The 16,473-nt window shown below is 32.4% G+C and overlaps 1 protein-coding gene across 1 annotated transcript; it reads right to left on the minus strand.

Annotated features, from left to right (window-relative positions):
- Window positions 1-6,897: 6,897 nt before the first annotated feature.
- On the minus strand, window positions 6,898-9,004 carry LOC116109685 (GDSL esterase/lipase At5g33370-like). Its single transcript, XM_031395913.1, has 5 exons — window positions 8,723-9,004; window positions 8,506-8,636; window positions 8,166-8,408; window positions 7,827-8,079; window positions 6,898-7,333 (listed from the first exon to the last, which is right to left on the minus strand). The coding sequence occupies exons 1-5, from the start codon at window positions 8,967-8,969 to the stop codon at window positions 7,101-7,103; spliced, it is 1,107 nt and encodes a 368-aa protein (XP_031251773.1). The 5' UTR covers window positions 8,970-9,004; the 3' UTR covers window positions 6,898-7,100.
- Window positions 9,005-16,473: the final 7,469 nt, after the last annotated feature.

Consider the following 16,473-nt stretch of genomic DNA (forward strand, 5'->3'; position numbering starts at 1 on the left):
TCTGTCTAGTAATAATAGTTTCTTTTGTGAAGCATGTCAATACGGGAAGCTGCAACAATGTCATTTTCCTATGTCAGATTCTAGAGCTGAAGCTCCTTTAGAAATAATCCATTCGGATCTATGGGGTCCAGCTCCTATAAACTCTTGTGAAGGATATAAATACTATGTCATATTTATTGATGATTTTAGCAGATTTACTTGGATTTATCCTTTGAAACTTAAATCTGAGGCGTATACTGCTTTTTTACAGTTTCATTGTTTCATAGAAAGACAATTGGATTCTTAAATAAAGTGTTTGCAAACTGACTGGGGTGGAGAGTATAGAAGTTTTGCTGGTTATTTGCAGAAACATGGTATTATGTTCAGGCATTCCTATCCGTATTTACATCAACAGAATGGCAGGGCTGAAAGGAAGCACATATCAATTACCGAATTCGGATTATCGTTGTTGGCTCATGCTGGCATGCCGTTGAAATATTGGTGGGCAGCCTTTAGCACAACCACGTATTTGTTGAACAGACTACCTAACTCAGCTCTTGATTTTGTATCCCCTTATTTCACCTTGTTTCATCAAGAACCTAATTACACTGATCTGAAAGTTTTTGGGCGTAGTTGCTACCCTTATCTTCGTCCTTACAACAAGCACAAACTCTCCTACCACACAGATTAATGTGCCTTCTTGGAGTATAGCCTCTCTCGCAAAAGTTACTTGTGTCTTTCTTCCACTGGAAGAGTCTATATCGTTAAACAAGTGAAGTTTCATGAGACTGATTTTCCATTCAAATCTGGTTTTAATCAGCCTATTTCTTTAAAGAACTCCACCTCTTCGAGTGAGAGTTGTACCAACTCCCCTGCATCTTCGTGGCCTCTTCCAAACTCTGTCTCAAAGGATACTAATTTTTGTTCTACTGATCTTTACTCTGTTTTGAACTCAGGTGCCAGTTCGTCCCATACTAATGGCGTTTCTGATCATGCACCACTGTTATCTCCTAGTCAATCAAAGACACCTCTTGTGACTACTAATACACCTATACACCAGGCACTAATGGATAATCCAATCTCCATGGCTACTGGTCACTCTTGTTTGTCACCTCTGTCTGCACAAGAGTCATCTGGTATGAATACAGATTCTCAGAATGATCCATGCACAAAGTGCCTGCCTAGCTCCTCTCTTTTAGCTTCTCCTCCAGCTTCAGACCATCCAGGAATTCAGTTGGAAGTTGTACTTCCCTGTTCTTCGAACCCAGGATCTCATGACTCAGCTCTCAACACTCACCCTATGATAACTCGGTCAAAAACTAGTTCACTTCGGCCAAGAGCTTTTCTGATAACGAATAATATTCTCTTAGAACCGAAAACTGTGACTAAAGCCTTGCTTAGTCCCGAATGGAAGCAAGCTATGGATGTTGAGTATCAAGCCTTGTTAAAGAACAACACATGGGATCTTGTTCCTTATGAAGATGGGATGAATATTGTTGGAAGCAAATGGGTGTTTAAAACAAAGTTGAATTCATATGGCTCCCTGCAGAAATACAAAGCCAGGCTGGTTGCCAACGGCTTCCAGCAAACACCTGGCCTAGATTACTTTGACACCTTCTCACCAGTCATTAAAGCAGCTACCATTCGAATAATGCTGTCCTTGGTTGTTCATCACAACTGAAAAATTCAACAGTTGGACGTGAACAATGCGTTCTTGAACGGAGACTTAACAGAACTGTGTTTATGGTTCCTCTAGAAGGGTATTATGATGCTTCTCAGCGAAAGAGGTTACAACAAGTATGTCAGTTGAATAAGGCCCTATATAGGCTCAAGCAAGCCCCTCGTGCATGGTTTGATAAACTGAAGTCTGCATTACTTGAATGGGGTTTTGAAAATTCTGTGTCCGATGTAAGCTTGTTCTACTATAAATGTGACTCTAAGGTGATGTATTTTCTGGTTTACGTGGATGACATTCTTGTCATAGGGAATGATAACTTGCTTATATCTTAGTTAGTAGATGATTTAAATAGCAGATTTTCGCTCAAAAATCTTGGTGAAGTATAATATTTTCTTGGTTTTGAAGTGCAGCGCAGTGATACTGGATTACTACTCACACAGACCAAGTATGCTCAGGATTTACTTGTCAAAGCAGGTATGGCAGATTCAAAACCATGTACCACTCCTATGGCTACTGGTTTGAAACTTGGAAAAAAAGAGAGTAAGGTGTTTGATCAACCTACTCTGTATAGAAGTATTATTGGTGGTTTGCAATATTTAACATTGTCCAGGCCTGACTTGGCGTTTGTAGTTAATAAACTTAGCCAATTCTTGCAGCAGCCTACAGAAGCACACTGGACAGCCTGCAAACGAATTCTCAGATATGTAAATGGCACTCTTCATCATGGCTTGATCTTTAACAAACACAGATCTCTCACCTTAGAAGCTTTTACAGACACTAACTAGGTTGGAGATGTTACAGACAGGAAGTCTACCAGTGGCTATGCTGTCTTTCTTGGTGGGAATTTAGTACAGTGGTCCTCTAGAAAATAGAAGGGTGTATCCTTATCATCTACTGAAGCTGACTATAGATCCCTTAGTCAAACAACCACTGAGTTAGTATGGATTCAGAATCTATTTAAAGAGCTGGGAATTCACGTTCAGAATGTGCCAGTTATTTGGTGTGATAACATGAGCATAGGAGCACTCTCTTCCAACCCAGTTTTCCATGCCAGGACGAAACACATTGAGATTGATGTGCACTTTGTTAGAGAGTTGGTTATGAAAAAGGTCCTGCATGTTCAATACATAGCTTCTGAATATCAAAAAGCAGACTTGCTCACCAAAGTTTTGCCTGCTGCCAGATTTAACATGCTGAAGGAAAAACTTAATGTTGTGTCGGAACTATCATCAGGTAATTATGTTGAAGCAAATGGTGTTAGCACATGATGAAAGTGACGATATTCGTCTATATGCAATAGTAAAAGCAATGGAGTATGCAGACATGAAAATACGTCGTAAAGAATGTGTGGAGTATGCAGACGTGAAAATACGTCGTAAAGAATGTGGGTGTTCGAACTGCTGCATTTGCATGAGACGAGCTGCTTGTAGCAACCAGTTCGTCACGAGCTGCTACATTTGCATGAGACGAGCTTCTTGTAGCAACCAGTTCGCCATGAGCTACTGCATTTGCATGAGACGAGCTACTGCATTTGCATGAGACGAGCTACTTGTAGCAACCAGTTCACCACGAGCTGTTGCATTTGAATGAGATGAGCTGCTTGTAGCAACCAGTTCGTCACGAGCTGCTGCATTTGCATGAGACGAGTTGCTGTTGGACTTTCTTATGGAATGTAGCAGTGCAGATGTGATGTTCTTACGTATAGTTTTTCTTTTGGTAGAAAAGTTTTTCAGTGATTGTGAGAGAGCTTAGTTTAAGAGGAAATATTGAGTATAGTAGAGTAAGGGTGTAGTGTTAGGTTTGGAATGTTTTTAGATATTGAGAGAGCTCAGTTTAAGAGAGAATATTAAGTATAATAGAGTGGGGGTGTGTTTGTAAGAATTAAAATGTTTCTTAATACGGTGCGTTTTGATCTGTTATATAATAATAGCTGTACTGACATGTAACTAACTTCATGCAGAAAATACACACTTTTCATCTTTTTCAGCTTTTCTTGATATCACGTGTGTTCTCTGTTTTCTTTGCTTGTATCTTTTCACCATTTTCATCAATAATCTTCGGAGTAAAATGTCATTTGGTTGTTACATGGGTATAGGGTTTGGAGAGGTGATCAATTTTATATAGCCCCAATGTTTTGGCAAATTATTAATTCCCCTTATTATATTCTTTAAAAATCCGATATGCGAAAATGTGTAGATAGCTTGGAGCAATCAATAGCTTGGAGCGAGCTGTAGCTCGGAGTAACTTGTGATACGACGATTAGATGGAAGCAAGCTAGGATCAAAAGTAAAGCGAGCTACCTGACAGTTATCTGCCAAACCGTGGATGAGCCTTATCTCCTCAAACAACGTTATCCCCTAAAATTAAGGAGAAGATCATGAGATTAACTCCCTATAATCTCAACATGATAACTACACCGACAATCATAGGAGTAACTTCCCAAAACGCAAGCCATTATCTTGAAAATCACTCGGTTATCAACCCAAGAGTATATAAACCCCCTCAAAATCATGGTAAAGGGGTTAGCAATTTTAGAGAGAGAGCTTATTTTTGTAATCACAAATACAGTAATAAGAAAACAAAGAACATAAGCTTGAGAGTTAACTTACCGAACCTCTTTAAAAATCCTTTTTGCATCTTTATTAATAATTCACTTGCTAATTAATTAGTTATAATCACGTGAGAATCCTATCTGATTTTGTCAAGATCAATCAGATACCTCTGATTGTTGCCACATTTCATAACAACAAAATCAATTACCACAACTTTAATTTAATTTGTTAACTAAAGTGTAATTGATAAATGTATTATTTAACACAAATATTTATTTGTTTCAAAATATGTTTTAAGCAAATCTTGAAACACCAGCCAAACACACGTAATAAAATAAATAGAAAAGTAAATAAAGGACATTTGATTTACCCTGATTCGTTCCAATTAAGGAACTACGTCTAGCATTTGGAAGAGATTTTATTGAGTTTCAGAACTATGCAGCAATTACAAATTAATAATTGACGACAGCTCACTCTCTCTATTTTTTTTTATAACCCTAGGTTTCTCACTATTACATTATATAATAGAAAAACCCTAACCCATTTGGGCCTACCCGAATCTAACGCGACCTAGGCCCAAATATTAGTAAAACAATAACAATTCCATGCAAAGTATGAACCATATCCAACAACAACTGCATAATTTCATTGCAAATTCAATTTTCGAACTAATTAAATAATTTTTTGAAAGTATTAACATCAAATTGAGTCTCATTTTGCAACCAAATGTTTAGTAAGTAGCATTACATTTTGCATTCAACTTAAGTTGTTGTATATTATCGTTTAAACTAACTAAAATTTTGGTGGCCAATTAAGTTTTGCAACAAAATAAAATCATTTTTTTTAAAGATATATATGTATTTATTAATTTGCAAAAATTTAAAATATTTATTTTTCTAAAGATTCCTTTTGTTATGATTTTGTTTTCTCATTGAAAAAAAATGTCCTTCAATAATTACGTTTTAGTAAACGTCTATTAAATTTTCAACTGTTTATGGTGCATAAATCTTCAATCTTAATTTCGACTTCTCTCTAGTTTTGTGCTTGCGTTGTGTGCCTACAATGTGAGCTTACATAAAGAACTCTAATTTAATAATTGGATCAATATATTTGGCTCTAAGCTTGTGTGTCGGTTTGACATAATTGAATGTTTTGTAGGAGTAAATTGAAGTCACATGATGATTAAAGAAAAAAGTTAGTAAAAGTTAAGTGTGGCAACATTAAGAAGTGGGTAGGAAGATTGAAAACAGGTGACCATTAATTTAACGCTTAATGAATGAAATCGATGGATATCTGCATTTTTCTTATTTTTCATGTCTTCTAGTTGTTCAATATTTGCTCATTCAATAACCCTGCTTTTAAAATGGAAGTTCATCGAGGGAAACAAGTTAGTATATTTATTTTATTAATATGTCATTATTTTTATTTATAAATAAAAAATCTACGTGTAGGGAATTGAGAGTGAGTTTTATCATCAACCTTTCAAAGGATATTTTGAGAGAGCCTGAAAAATGAGTTGAAACTGTTTATGTGATTAGTTGGTTTTGTAGGTACAGCTAACTCAAAAGTTATGAGTCAATCCAGCTATATCAATTATTTTTACTCTTACAGCTAGGAATTTTTTTTTTTTTTTTCCCTGCCATAACTTTGACATTATTTGCTTTAATAATTTAACAATGGAAATTTAAATGTGTACACCACAGCAAAAGTGCATTAAAAATAAAGGTACCAACTCAATTAGGGTTTCTTTATTTTTAACTTTGGCGAAGACCAAATAGTAGTGATTTTTTGCCATTCATTTGTCATTTATTTGGTTTTAAATTTAAGATTGGGAATAAATTATACTTTATCTCAATGCAATTCTTTTCTTATTTTTTTTTTAAAATACCAAAAAATTTATTAGTTTTCATTAAGCGAGTTCTGCAAACACCCTTGTTTAACCTTTTCAATTCCAGCTCTCCTCCGAAATAATTTAATGATGATTGATTGTTAATTTTTAAATATTTTATTGTTCTAATGAATTTCACACTTTCTATTTATAATATTTGATCAGAAAATTATTAGTTATGTATTTATTTTACTTGTAACTAATTTATTTTTCCTTAATATAGTTATATTTTATTAAATTGGTCATTTGTACTGTAAATTATAGACACATATGATATCTAATCTTTATAATGGCATTAATGTTAAAATCTATGCTTTTAGGATTAAATCTACTATATGTAATTTCTATGTCAAATAATTATGAATGTTAGATACAATGTCAACTACCCAAAATACTATTAATCTCAAACATTGATGATTTAAGAACTACGCATGAATTAGTTATAGTATAAAATGCGATGCTGCGACTTATTACCTCTTAATTAAGAAGATGTATACTAGTGAATTTGTTCTTCTTCACATCTACTTATTTTGTTACAGGTTTAACAAAAGGCACTCTTTTCTATATAAGCTAAAGTGGAAAAAAAAGAAGATATATAGTCCATTTATATTGTAATTCCTTAGAAAAGAAGTTTTCTAAGGAATTAATTAAGGATTTGGCTGAAGGTTTAACTTGAAAATGATTGACATAGTACCATGGTATTTAGTTAATTAATTACGTAAAATTATCACTGACTATATAATTAATAATAACATTAATGAAAGACGAGGATGTTCTAAAAGAAAGAAATTACAATTGCATTCTTCCCTTTCTCATAAATTATTCATCAAGAATCCGATGAATATTGGTTACACATCACAAATAAATTATTAAATTAAACAACCACAATTTGAAACTCCATTGACAAACACCACAAACACATTAATTCAAACACAACAAAACTTCCCAAATGAAGAAATTAAGAAATAGATGGTGGATGATCTCTTGGCTATTATTTGATTCATCAAGTTCTGGAATCCATGGCCAAAATGGTGCTGAGATTCATTGGGTTCATGTACTTGTTAGTACCACTCATAATCTGTTGAACGATGATTCTGTTCGCCTTTTCAGATGGATGAAAGGGATCCCAGAATGCATAGAGGTTTCGATCAGGACACAAATTTGACAAACCTGTGCATAGACCTATCCCATTGTATGGTCCTTGTCCACAACATGCTATTTTTGATGATGCAAATCCTGTAAATTAATTAAATACATAATTAACATGCATGCATTGAGAGTTACCATATATTGAAAAATTAAAAAAAAAAAAAAAATCTATTTATTCCATATGTAAATAAAAATGTGTTATTATGAAAATTTAGGATTGAAACTTAAATGATAGGAGACGTAAATCCATTTATTCACCAATTAAATGATGAAAAGATTCTCCATGTTATATTGTGAATCCTATTGAAGACACTCAATATATATAATAACATATTTGCAAGCGTTCGTATGTAAACTAGTTTTGAACAAAAGACTCAGTAAAAGCTAAGCATGTCAAAAACAATTTCTAGGAAAAATATTAAATTCAAGTACCATTTGTTTCACTAAAATATATTTATTTTCAGAAAACTATTTATATATTATTATATGCTTTTAATAAATACCACAAAATAGATAAAAGTTTTGATAAGAATTAGAAAATGTTTGAAAACAGTTCCCAAGAATCGGGAAGCATGAATACCAAAAGCTTGAGGGTCACTGATGAAATCAGTGTGCATTTGTTGAGTGTTTGCAGCAATAAAAACAGTTCCACCGATTTCACGGTTAAGTTGTTGAGTCATTTGATCCAGTTGTGGATTGTACAATGCTGAAGCTCTTTGCAGTTCCTGCGAGCATCCTCCATTAGTGCCCCTCATCGCCAGTTCTGCCGGAACACAGCCCATTGGCCCCGTCCCTGTAACCAGAACCCTACGTGCCCCCAGATTATACAGCCTCTGTATTCACAATTATCATTTCATAATTGTTAGAGAATTTTTTCTTTTCATTAGTATCAGTAGAGAAAAGATGATGTTTGAAATACCTGGAGTAATTTTCGGTACTCAGAAATGAGATACGTAACATAATCGGGCAATGCGAATTGGCGAGATCTTGCCGAGAAGGGAACTAAGTAGTAGTTATTGACGAAATCATTTCCACCAACAGTGATAAGTACGAGCGCTTGGTTTACGAGGCGGCGGGCTTCGTCTTCTCCGATGAGAGCAGTCACTCGACGCTGGTATTCTTCAAAATAGTCCAGTTGTCTAAACATTCTAATAATGTTTATCTGCATGTAAATGTGGTAACAATTTTAGGCTAAACTGAGATTATATTGAAATAAATTTTCTTTAAAATAGCATGAAATGGTTAATTTTTAGACTTACGAATTGAATTCCGGTGTCATTGAGAATTCCAATACCAGCTGAAGCGAAGTTGGCACCGATAAGAAGCTTATCGCCTTTAAGCTTTGGGCATAAGTATGGCAATGGCGCTTCTGGCTGCCCGATTTGCTGACCTGAAATTATATACAGTAGAAGTTACAGGGATATCAAAATGTAACAAAATGTAATGATATCGAGAACGATAAATCAGAAAACTGACTGATGATATCGGGAATGTTGAGGCCATTCGAGAAACGGCCGGTGGGGAGACGAAAAGGATAATCGATGCCATAAGGAGGAGCATCAGCGCGAGCAGTTGTGGCTAAATAGTTGTTGTTGCCACTGTCGACAAGCGAATCTCCAAAGATAAAGAAAGCTCTTGCCTCAGCTAGAGGAACAGTAGTCAAAGCCAAAAAAAGGCCTAAAATAAAACAAGTAATAATAAAATTATTTGACAAAGTAGCCATTGAGATGAAGTTATAAATGAATTAAAAACCCACAAATAGCAACTTCTTTTGAGTTTTAAATTGATGAAATAGACTTGTGAGATGTGGATGGAAGGGGAATGAGTTTATATAGGATGTGTAAGAGGGAAAATGACCCAGAGAAAACAAAAGCCAAGCTGGAATGGGTGGTTGTGGATGAAATTTAAATTTACATAATTAATGACTAGCTTGAAGTTCTTCATCAATGCCTTCAAATTTTGGTGGGCTTTTACAATTGGTTAATTGAATGCAAATTTCTACTTCTTTAAGCTGTAATTAATGAGGTAAATTAAAATTATAACGATAAGCTAACTGTGTCTCCATGTGGTTGATAAGTTCAGCATATTGTCCATCTTAAATATGTAAATTGATAAGAGATATTATATGTAAATGATGACAGTCACATCAGTGGTGTTATCAAACCTCCAATTAGCACATGTTGATTGTTGACAAGAAAAGAAAAGACAAGATTAAGACAATTGCTAGAGAGAATATGGAATTAATTCTGTGAGTTAAGAAAAGTTGTTTTTGGCATGGACCGACTTTGATTATTAATTTATAAGACAAGATACATGCAATTAATTAATATCTGTCATGTATCCATCTTATATCTTAATTTTTGTAAATGTAATTCAAATATTGAGGAGAAAAATATAATAATAATTAAAACAACAAAATGTTTTAAGTGATTAATTTAAATCATCGACCATGAATTTGTGTATGAATTTAAGCCATCAATTTAAATTAAAGGATTTAATCCTTTTAGTTTAACAACCCATATAAGCTTGGTGATTTATAGAATAATTTAAAAACTCAGTAAATGATCGCCCCTCATGCCGCCACTAATTTTACCATAGAAGTTGACAATATACAATAACTTTGAACAAAATTTGCAACTTTCATCGTACCGTCCTTTCCAACAAGTAACTCTTTAAAATTTCAAAAGGTGATGAGTTAGAATCCTAGTCTAAGATTTTTATGACTCTAGAGGATTTAGTTAACGAAGAAAAGGGAGGCGAGAGTTTTCCCTCCTTTTTCGGCCTTGACTCTTTAGTCTTAAGATTAGTTATGTAAAACAAATTTTTAAAATGTTACAAAAAAAAAAAATCTAAATTTTTAGGATGGTCTACCTGCTTCTGTAGTCTTTACTTCTTCTTATTGCTTCTACTAATAGTTACAAAGTATATATGTCTAGTCTTTACTTTATTAATCTGCAATAATTCTTAATTATTCTGTTGACATGTTAAGGACACATTTCAAAGTAATATATTGAAAATTGTGTCTAATAATTTGGAAAAGGATTGATTCAAGTATTCTTCAATTTATGTGGACTTAACTTCTTTTTAATCTTTTTAATTAATCATCCCTTTATCCAATAAATTTGTCACTATCGTCTACCAATAATGTTCTTGAGGGCATTGCTTTCTATTTATTATAATGAATGTTTAATGCATAGAGGAAAAATAATATGTAGAGTAATCAACATTTTATATATATGTAATTTCCCATACTGATTGTTTTACCACCAAGCAAGGGCAAAAAGCCAAGGGTGGCTTCCCGAACTCCAAATCTAATGAGAATTTTGAATTAGAAATTAAAATTATTTATAAAAATTTCAATTAGTTAAATTTATGATTTCTTGCATATTATTCAAGAAGATTTTAATTTAATAAAAAAATATCATTTGATCTTAATAAATAATTTATTCTGTAATTTTTAAAATACTTTTTAACTTTTTTTTTTCTTTTTTTTTTTCACACCTTTATTATTACAATTTTTAAAATACTTAAATTAAAAACAATTTTGTTTATCTTCTTAACAATGCTATAATGCAGTTTATTATATGAATATTATGTTTATTTATCTCATTTTTGAAAATAAAAAAATATTTTTAAATGACAAAACTCATTATATTAAATAGTTATGTATTAATGAATTTTCTCACGTTAATAAAATCAATGATTTTTTTTTATTACATACTTAACTCACATAAATATTAATAGAGTAATACTACACTCACAACCTCTTCTCACAGACTTTCTCTAACAACCTCGATGTGACAATTCATAATTGGTCAACCATAATTTATCAGGTGGGCCTAGGTGAGATCCATTACGAACTGATCAATTATAAGTTATCACATTAAGGTTATAAGAGAAAGTTTGTGAAAAGAGATTGTGAAAAGAGATTGTGAGTGTAGTATTTCTTATTTTCATTTTAACATTTTGTCTCACCCCTCCCTCCAAATGATTATCTTACGCCCAAAATAATATCATTCAGCCCAAAACTGTCACTTTCAGCCCAAAATCATTAAAAAAAAAATGTCAATCACTTATTAAAGAAAAAAAAATTGAGTTAATTATCTAACTTTATGGTGTGATTAATAAAGTTTGGGGTAGAAATTTTGAAACTTTGTGGTTGCTGTCTTACTCAAATGCATGTATATTCATCTCCCAATATGCGATTGTTCATTCTCCTTTCTCCCGATGTGTTTACAAATTTGAATTGTGTTAACCATTATCATTTGGGAGAGATGTGAGATAGGAAAACCATTTTCATGAAATAGTATCAGCTTGTGTTTGTTTTTTATTCCAAATTAAAATTTTTAAATTTACATATAACTAATATATCCTTATATTAATTACATTGATTTTTAACTATAATTATACCCTTAAATTATAATTAATTTTTAATTACATATTAATTATGTTAATTATTAATATTATTGGTAGGTTAGTGTACTTAATTATATAAAAATTTTAAATTAAAAAATAGTTAATAGGTCACCAAAACCAGTCAACGACATCGAACTCTAACTATCAAATTTTTTTTCAACAAGATTAGGATGCAAAGTTGATATCAAAATAATCCTCTTTGCATGATATCCCTATACATAACACTTTTAAAAATGACAAAGGTGTATTTTGTCTGAGACCTGATGAAGAAAGTTTCATTGTGGAACTTCCTCCTTTAGATCCCAAAAAATTAGAACTTTATTGTCTTTTAAATTTATATAGATAGATAGAGTGTTCAAAGGCAAACACATTGGTACCGATATTGTTACCATATCATGCCATAATTTTTTTTCAGCCACCATATTTCGACACTGTTGATTGAATTCTGATAGCCTATTTCAGCCACTATCGAAAATAGATGCTACTAGTCAAATTTAGACACTGATTGTTTATCACATCTGAAATTCCTTAGTTGCCAGTTAGTTGCAAAATCGTTGTCCCAGAAAGTATCCACGACTAAAAACATGGTTAGATGCTAAAAATTTGTCTTTAGCGACCAACAATTTAGTTACTAATTGCCTCGAAAAATAATTCCCTAAATTAGACGCCAAATAAATAAGGTAATTTGGTAAAACTGCATCATGACTATTAATTTAGTCATAGAATTTAGCTTTTAGTGACTAAAAAATGGATAGTAATTCCCAAAAAAAATAGACGCCAAATGCTTAAGTGTAATTTGGTAAAAGCGTTTTGCAACTACTTTTTTAGTTGCAAAATGCCTCTTTTAGTAACTAAAACTTTAGTGGTAATTGCCAAAAATTTTAGTCCGAGAATGTTGAACCAAAACATGGTAATTTCCTTTGCACAACCATTAAATTAGTTGCAGAAAGTGTGTTTTAATGACTAAATTATCAGCAGCGAAAGCAGCTCAATTTTAGTTGCTAAAAGTGTTTGACCAATTTGCTTCCTTTGATTTCGCAACTAATCATTTGGTTAGGAAAATAGATTTTTCTGCATCTAACTAGTATAGTTGCTCATAGTATATGAGATTTGGAAACTAATTTTTTTAGTCAGTAATAATTGATTAGTCTATGATTGTTTATTATTTCTGCGACTAAAACTTTAGTGGCAAACAGGATTACATTTAAGAACAATGTTGCTGCTCCTTGTAATTCACCTGGTGAACACATTGAACATCAACAAAATAAGAGAACACAATACAAAAATATGGATCAACAATATTAATTATCTTCATTGCATGTAAAGTCAATAGTCCATACGTGGATTTTTTTGCAACATAGAGCAATAAAAATCCAAAAATGCACTATCATGTGTGCATAACCAAAAACAAAAGCATGCACCCATCATTTTCATCAATATATATTTATCTATGCATAACTCCAACTTACAAAATGCCCACCCCATGTACACCATCTAAATATATGCGCAAGCAACCCCAAAAAGTCCAAAAAAAAAAAAAGAAAAAAAAAAATTGTCCTACCCCCATGTCAGAATATACTGCCCACACAACGAAAAACTAATCACAATGTAGCATCGATGATGATGACTCATCATCAATTGGAAATAGAGTTGGCTATGGATCTGGAGTGGTAGCAGGTTGTGCATGTGCAGCTGCCATAGTCATGTGTGATCATCTCAAACATTTGATGTTGTTCTTCCAGCAATTTGACTTTATCCTTCAGTTCTTCATATCGTATGAGCTGCTCCTCCAATTCTTTAATCCTTTTTTGTTGTGTTGAGCTGTGCGCCTTAGCTCTGATGATCTGTTGTATCTTGTTGCTGAGTCACCGAGAATGCAATATTCTGGTTGAAGCTGGGAGCTTTACCAAGCGCTTCCTCACATATTTCAACTTCAGATATTTCACTTTCCCCGCCTGGGTTTGCTCTTGCATCTCAATCATTTTCTCCTGCCATCAATTCATAGTTTCATACCATAAGCAATAAGTTCAACAAGAATTTAACACGCTATATACATTCAATCTAACAAAATCAGATCATTTACTAGGGTTAAGCAAACATATAATCAGCAAAAGCTAAATATAAGCACACATTCATACCATCAGAAGTTGTTATCAGAATCACTAATTAATTTATCTTCATTATGAGTACAATAATCAATCAATGTCTCATACTCTTCTTCAATATCAACATATCATCTCCCATTACTTCCGCTTTAACATGTGTAATAGTTGCATCAACCAAGTCTGGATCAACATCATTTCTATTTAAATGTGCATTGTCAAGATCATCTTCTTGTACAGGAACAACAAGCTCCTCTTCTTCAATTATGTTATCCATCTCTTGTACATCCCAAATATTTCTATGTTAATTATTAATATTATTGGTAGGTTAGTTTACTTAATTATATAAAAGTTTTAAATTAAAAAATAGTTAATAGGTTACTAGAAACCAATCAACGACATCAGATTCTGACGACCAAAAAAATTTTCAGCAAGATTAAGATGCAAAGTTGGTATCAGAATAATCCTCTTTGTATGATATACCTATACATAACACTTTTAAAGATGATAAAGGTGTATTTTGTCTAGGACCTGACGAAGAGAGTTTCGTAGTTGAACTTCCTCCTTAAGATCCCAAAAAACTAAAGCTTTATTGTCTTTTAAATTTATATTCATAGATAGAGCGTTCAAAGGCAAACACTTTGGTACCAATATTGTTACCATATCATGCCGGAAAATTTTTCGGCCACCGGATTTTGGCACCATTGCAGCCACTATATTATTTAAGATATTTAATTCTTTACAAAGCTTTCAACGTTTAGATTAAGTTACAGAATTTCACTTTTTCAATTAAGCGATTTTATCTGAAAATAAGTAATAATTTATTAAAAAAAAAATCAAAAAGCTTAAATTATATAGATTTAAGTGAAAAGTGGTAAAAAAAAACAAACAACTTTTGTAATATCCTAATGTATTGTCAAGATATTATCTACTTTTGACCCTTGTAAGCCTACATGAGTTTGTTTTTGAGTTTCACACAAGTAATCTTTTCCCAAAATGTGTCTTAACAACTTAGAAACTCATAAGATATTTAATAAATCTTCACTTAACCTTTGTAAGCAATGGATGATGTCGTAATCAGTCTAAATAGATATAACAAATACAAATAAATAACTAAAAATCAAGTAGCTCCCTTATAGTTTAGGAAATAAAAGTTTTCAAGTAACTATTACAATTTTAATCACGTTATTCCAATGGTTTCAAAAACTAATCAATTATCCCCTCAAATCCTAACATTGTCTAAACTCTCTTTAATTAAACACACGAGGGTAGAATGATAATTTCACCTCTCATATTTTCCTTTTCTCCTTTCTTCCCCTATTTTTTCTTCTTTTTCTTCCTCTCATTTTTTTAATTCTCCTCCACCAACTTCTTCTTCCTCCATTTTTTCTCACAACATTTTCTTTTCTCATCCTAGCAAAAACTCCAATGTCACAATTAATAATATAAAGAGTTACTATCAACTAGCTCCCCTGTGGTTTAAGCAAATACCCATCTTCCACCAATTGTTACATAAACCTTCACGAACCTCCATAATGTTTCCACTTTACTCAACTACCTCCCCTAGGCACCGTTTTCTAATGTTATATTCTGACTAAAAATATCTAGTCAATAATATTCCTAATTTTAAATGTTGTTCTGCCCATAATTTTTTTTCAAAGAAAAATAAAAAAAGAGAAAAAGAAATATAAATAGGATTTGAGAGTTTTATATATATATAAAAAAAAAAAATTATTCATATTTTATTAATTGTCATATTCTCAATGAATATAAAGTTTATCAAATTTAATTTCTTTTTAATTAAATATGTCACAAAGCAATTGTTTGCTATTATTATTAAAAACCTATGAATCTAAATTAGTCAGACATGAATTTAAACAATATTTGTAAAGATATATTAGACTTTATATTGTATCAAGTAACATATTCAATTAATTTCTTATTGTTTTGTGGACAATTTTGCTGGTGAAAAACTATTGTGTCCTGAATTGTTACTGAAGCCATAACCCAAGGACGACAGCTTTTTTTTTTTTGTTTTCTTTCATCCCTACTATAGTTACAAAAATAAGTCAGTGACTAAAATTAAGTATTGTTCCTCATATCACTTTTACAAAATTGAAAATAATACTAATATTTATTTTTTGAAATAATAAAAAATTAAAATAACCCAAAAATACAACGCTTGTCGTCAATACCTGCCGTGACAATCCATCACCATCAAGCACCGACCAAAAAGCTCAAACGTAAAAGAAAGTCCATCCACCACTATCATCATCCACAAATATAACAAATCAAAGCCCACACATCCACCATCCTCAACATCCAAAATAATAGAAAATAAATCAAAATCTCCAAGTCCACCGTCACCAACAATAACAAAAAGCAATATAGGTGGGCAAACTCGGCTTGGGGTTGGTCAAACCCAACCCGATTGAACTGCTCGGGTCAATCAGGTGATGTCGATTTGGGCTTGTTAATGGCCTGAGTTTAATTTTAAAACGCTAAAAGGCCTAGAAGAAGTTGAACGGGCAAAAATTTAATTAAGGGAGAACAACCTTTTCCCACCTAAGGTTTGGCGAAACGACACTTCCCGCCCTCCAAGTTCCAAAAAGACAGTTTCCCACCCACTGTTTGTTAATTTAACTAAAGAAAAATAAAACGGTAAATTCAAAAAACAGTTAAAGGGCTATTATGTCATTTTATTCTCTA

Source organism: Pistacia vera, unplaced genomic scaffold, assembly GCF_008641045.1.
Source record: "Pistacia vera cultivar Batoury unplaced genomic scaffold, PisVer_v2 Contig587, whole genome shotgun sequence".
In the NCBI taxonomy this organism is placed as follows: Eukaryota; Viridiplantae; Streptophyta; class Magnoliopsida; order Sapindales; family Anacardiaceae; genus Pistacia; species Pistacia vera.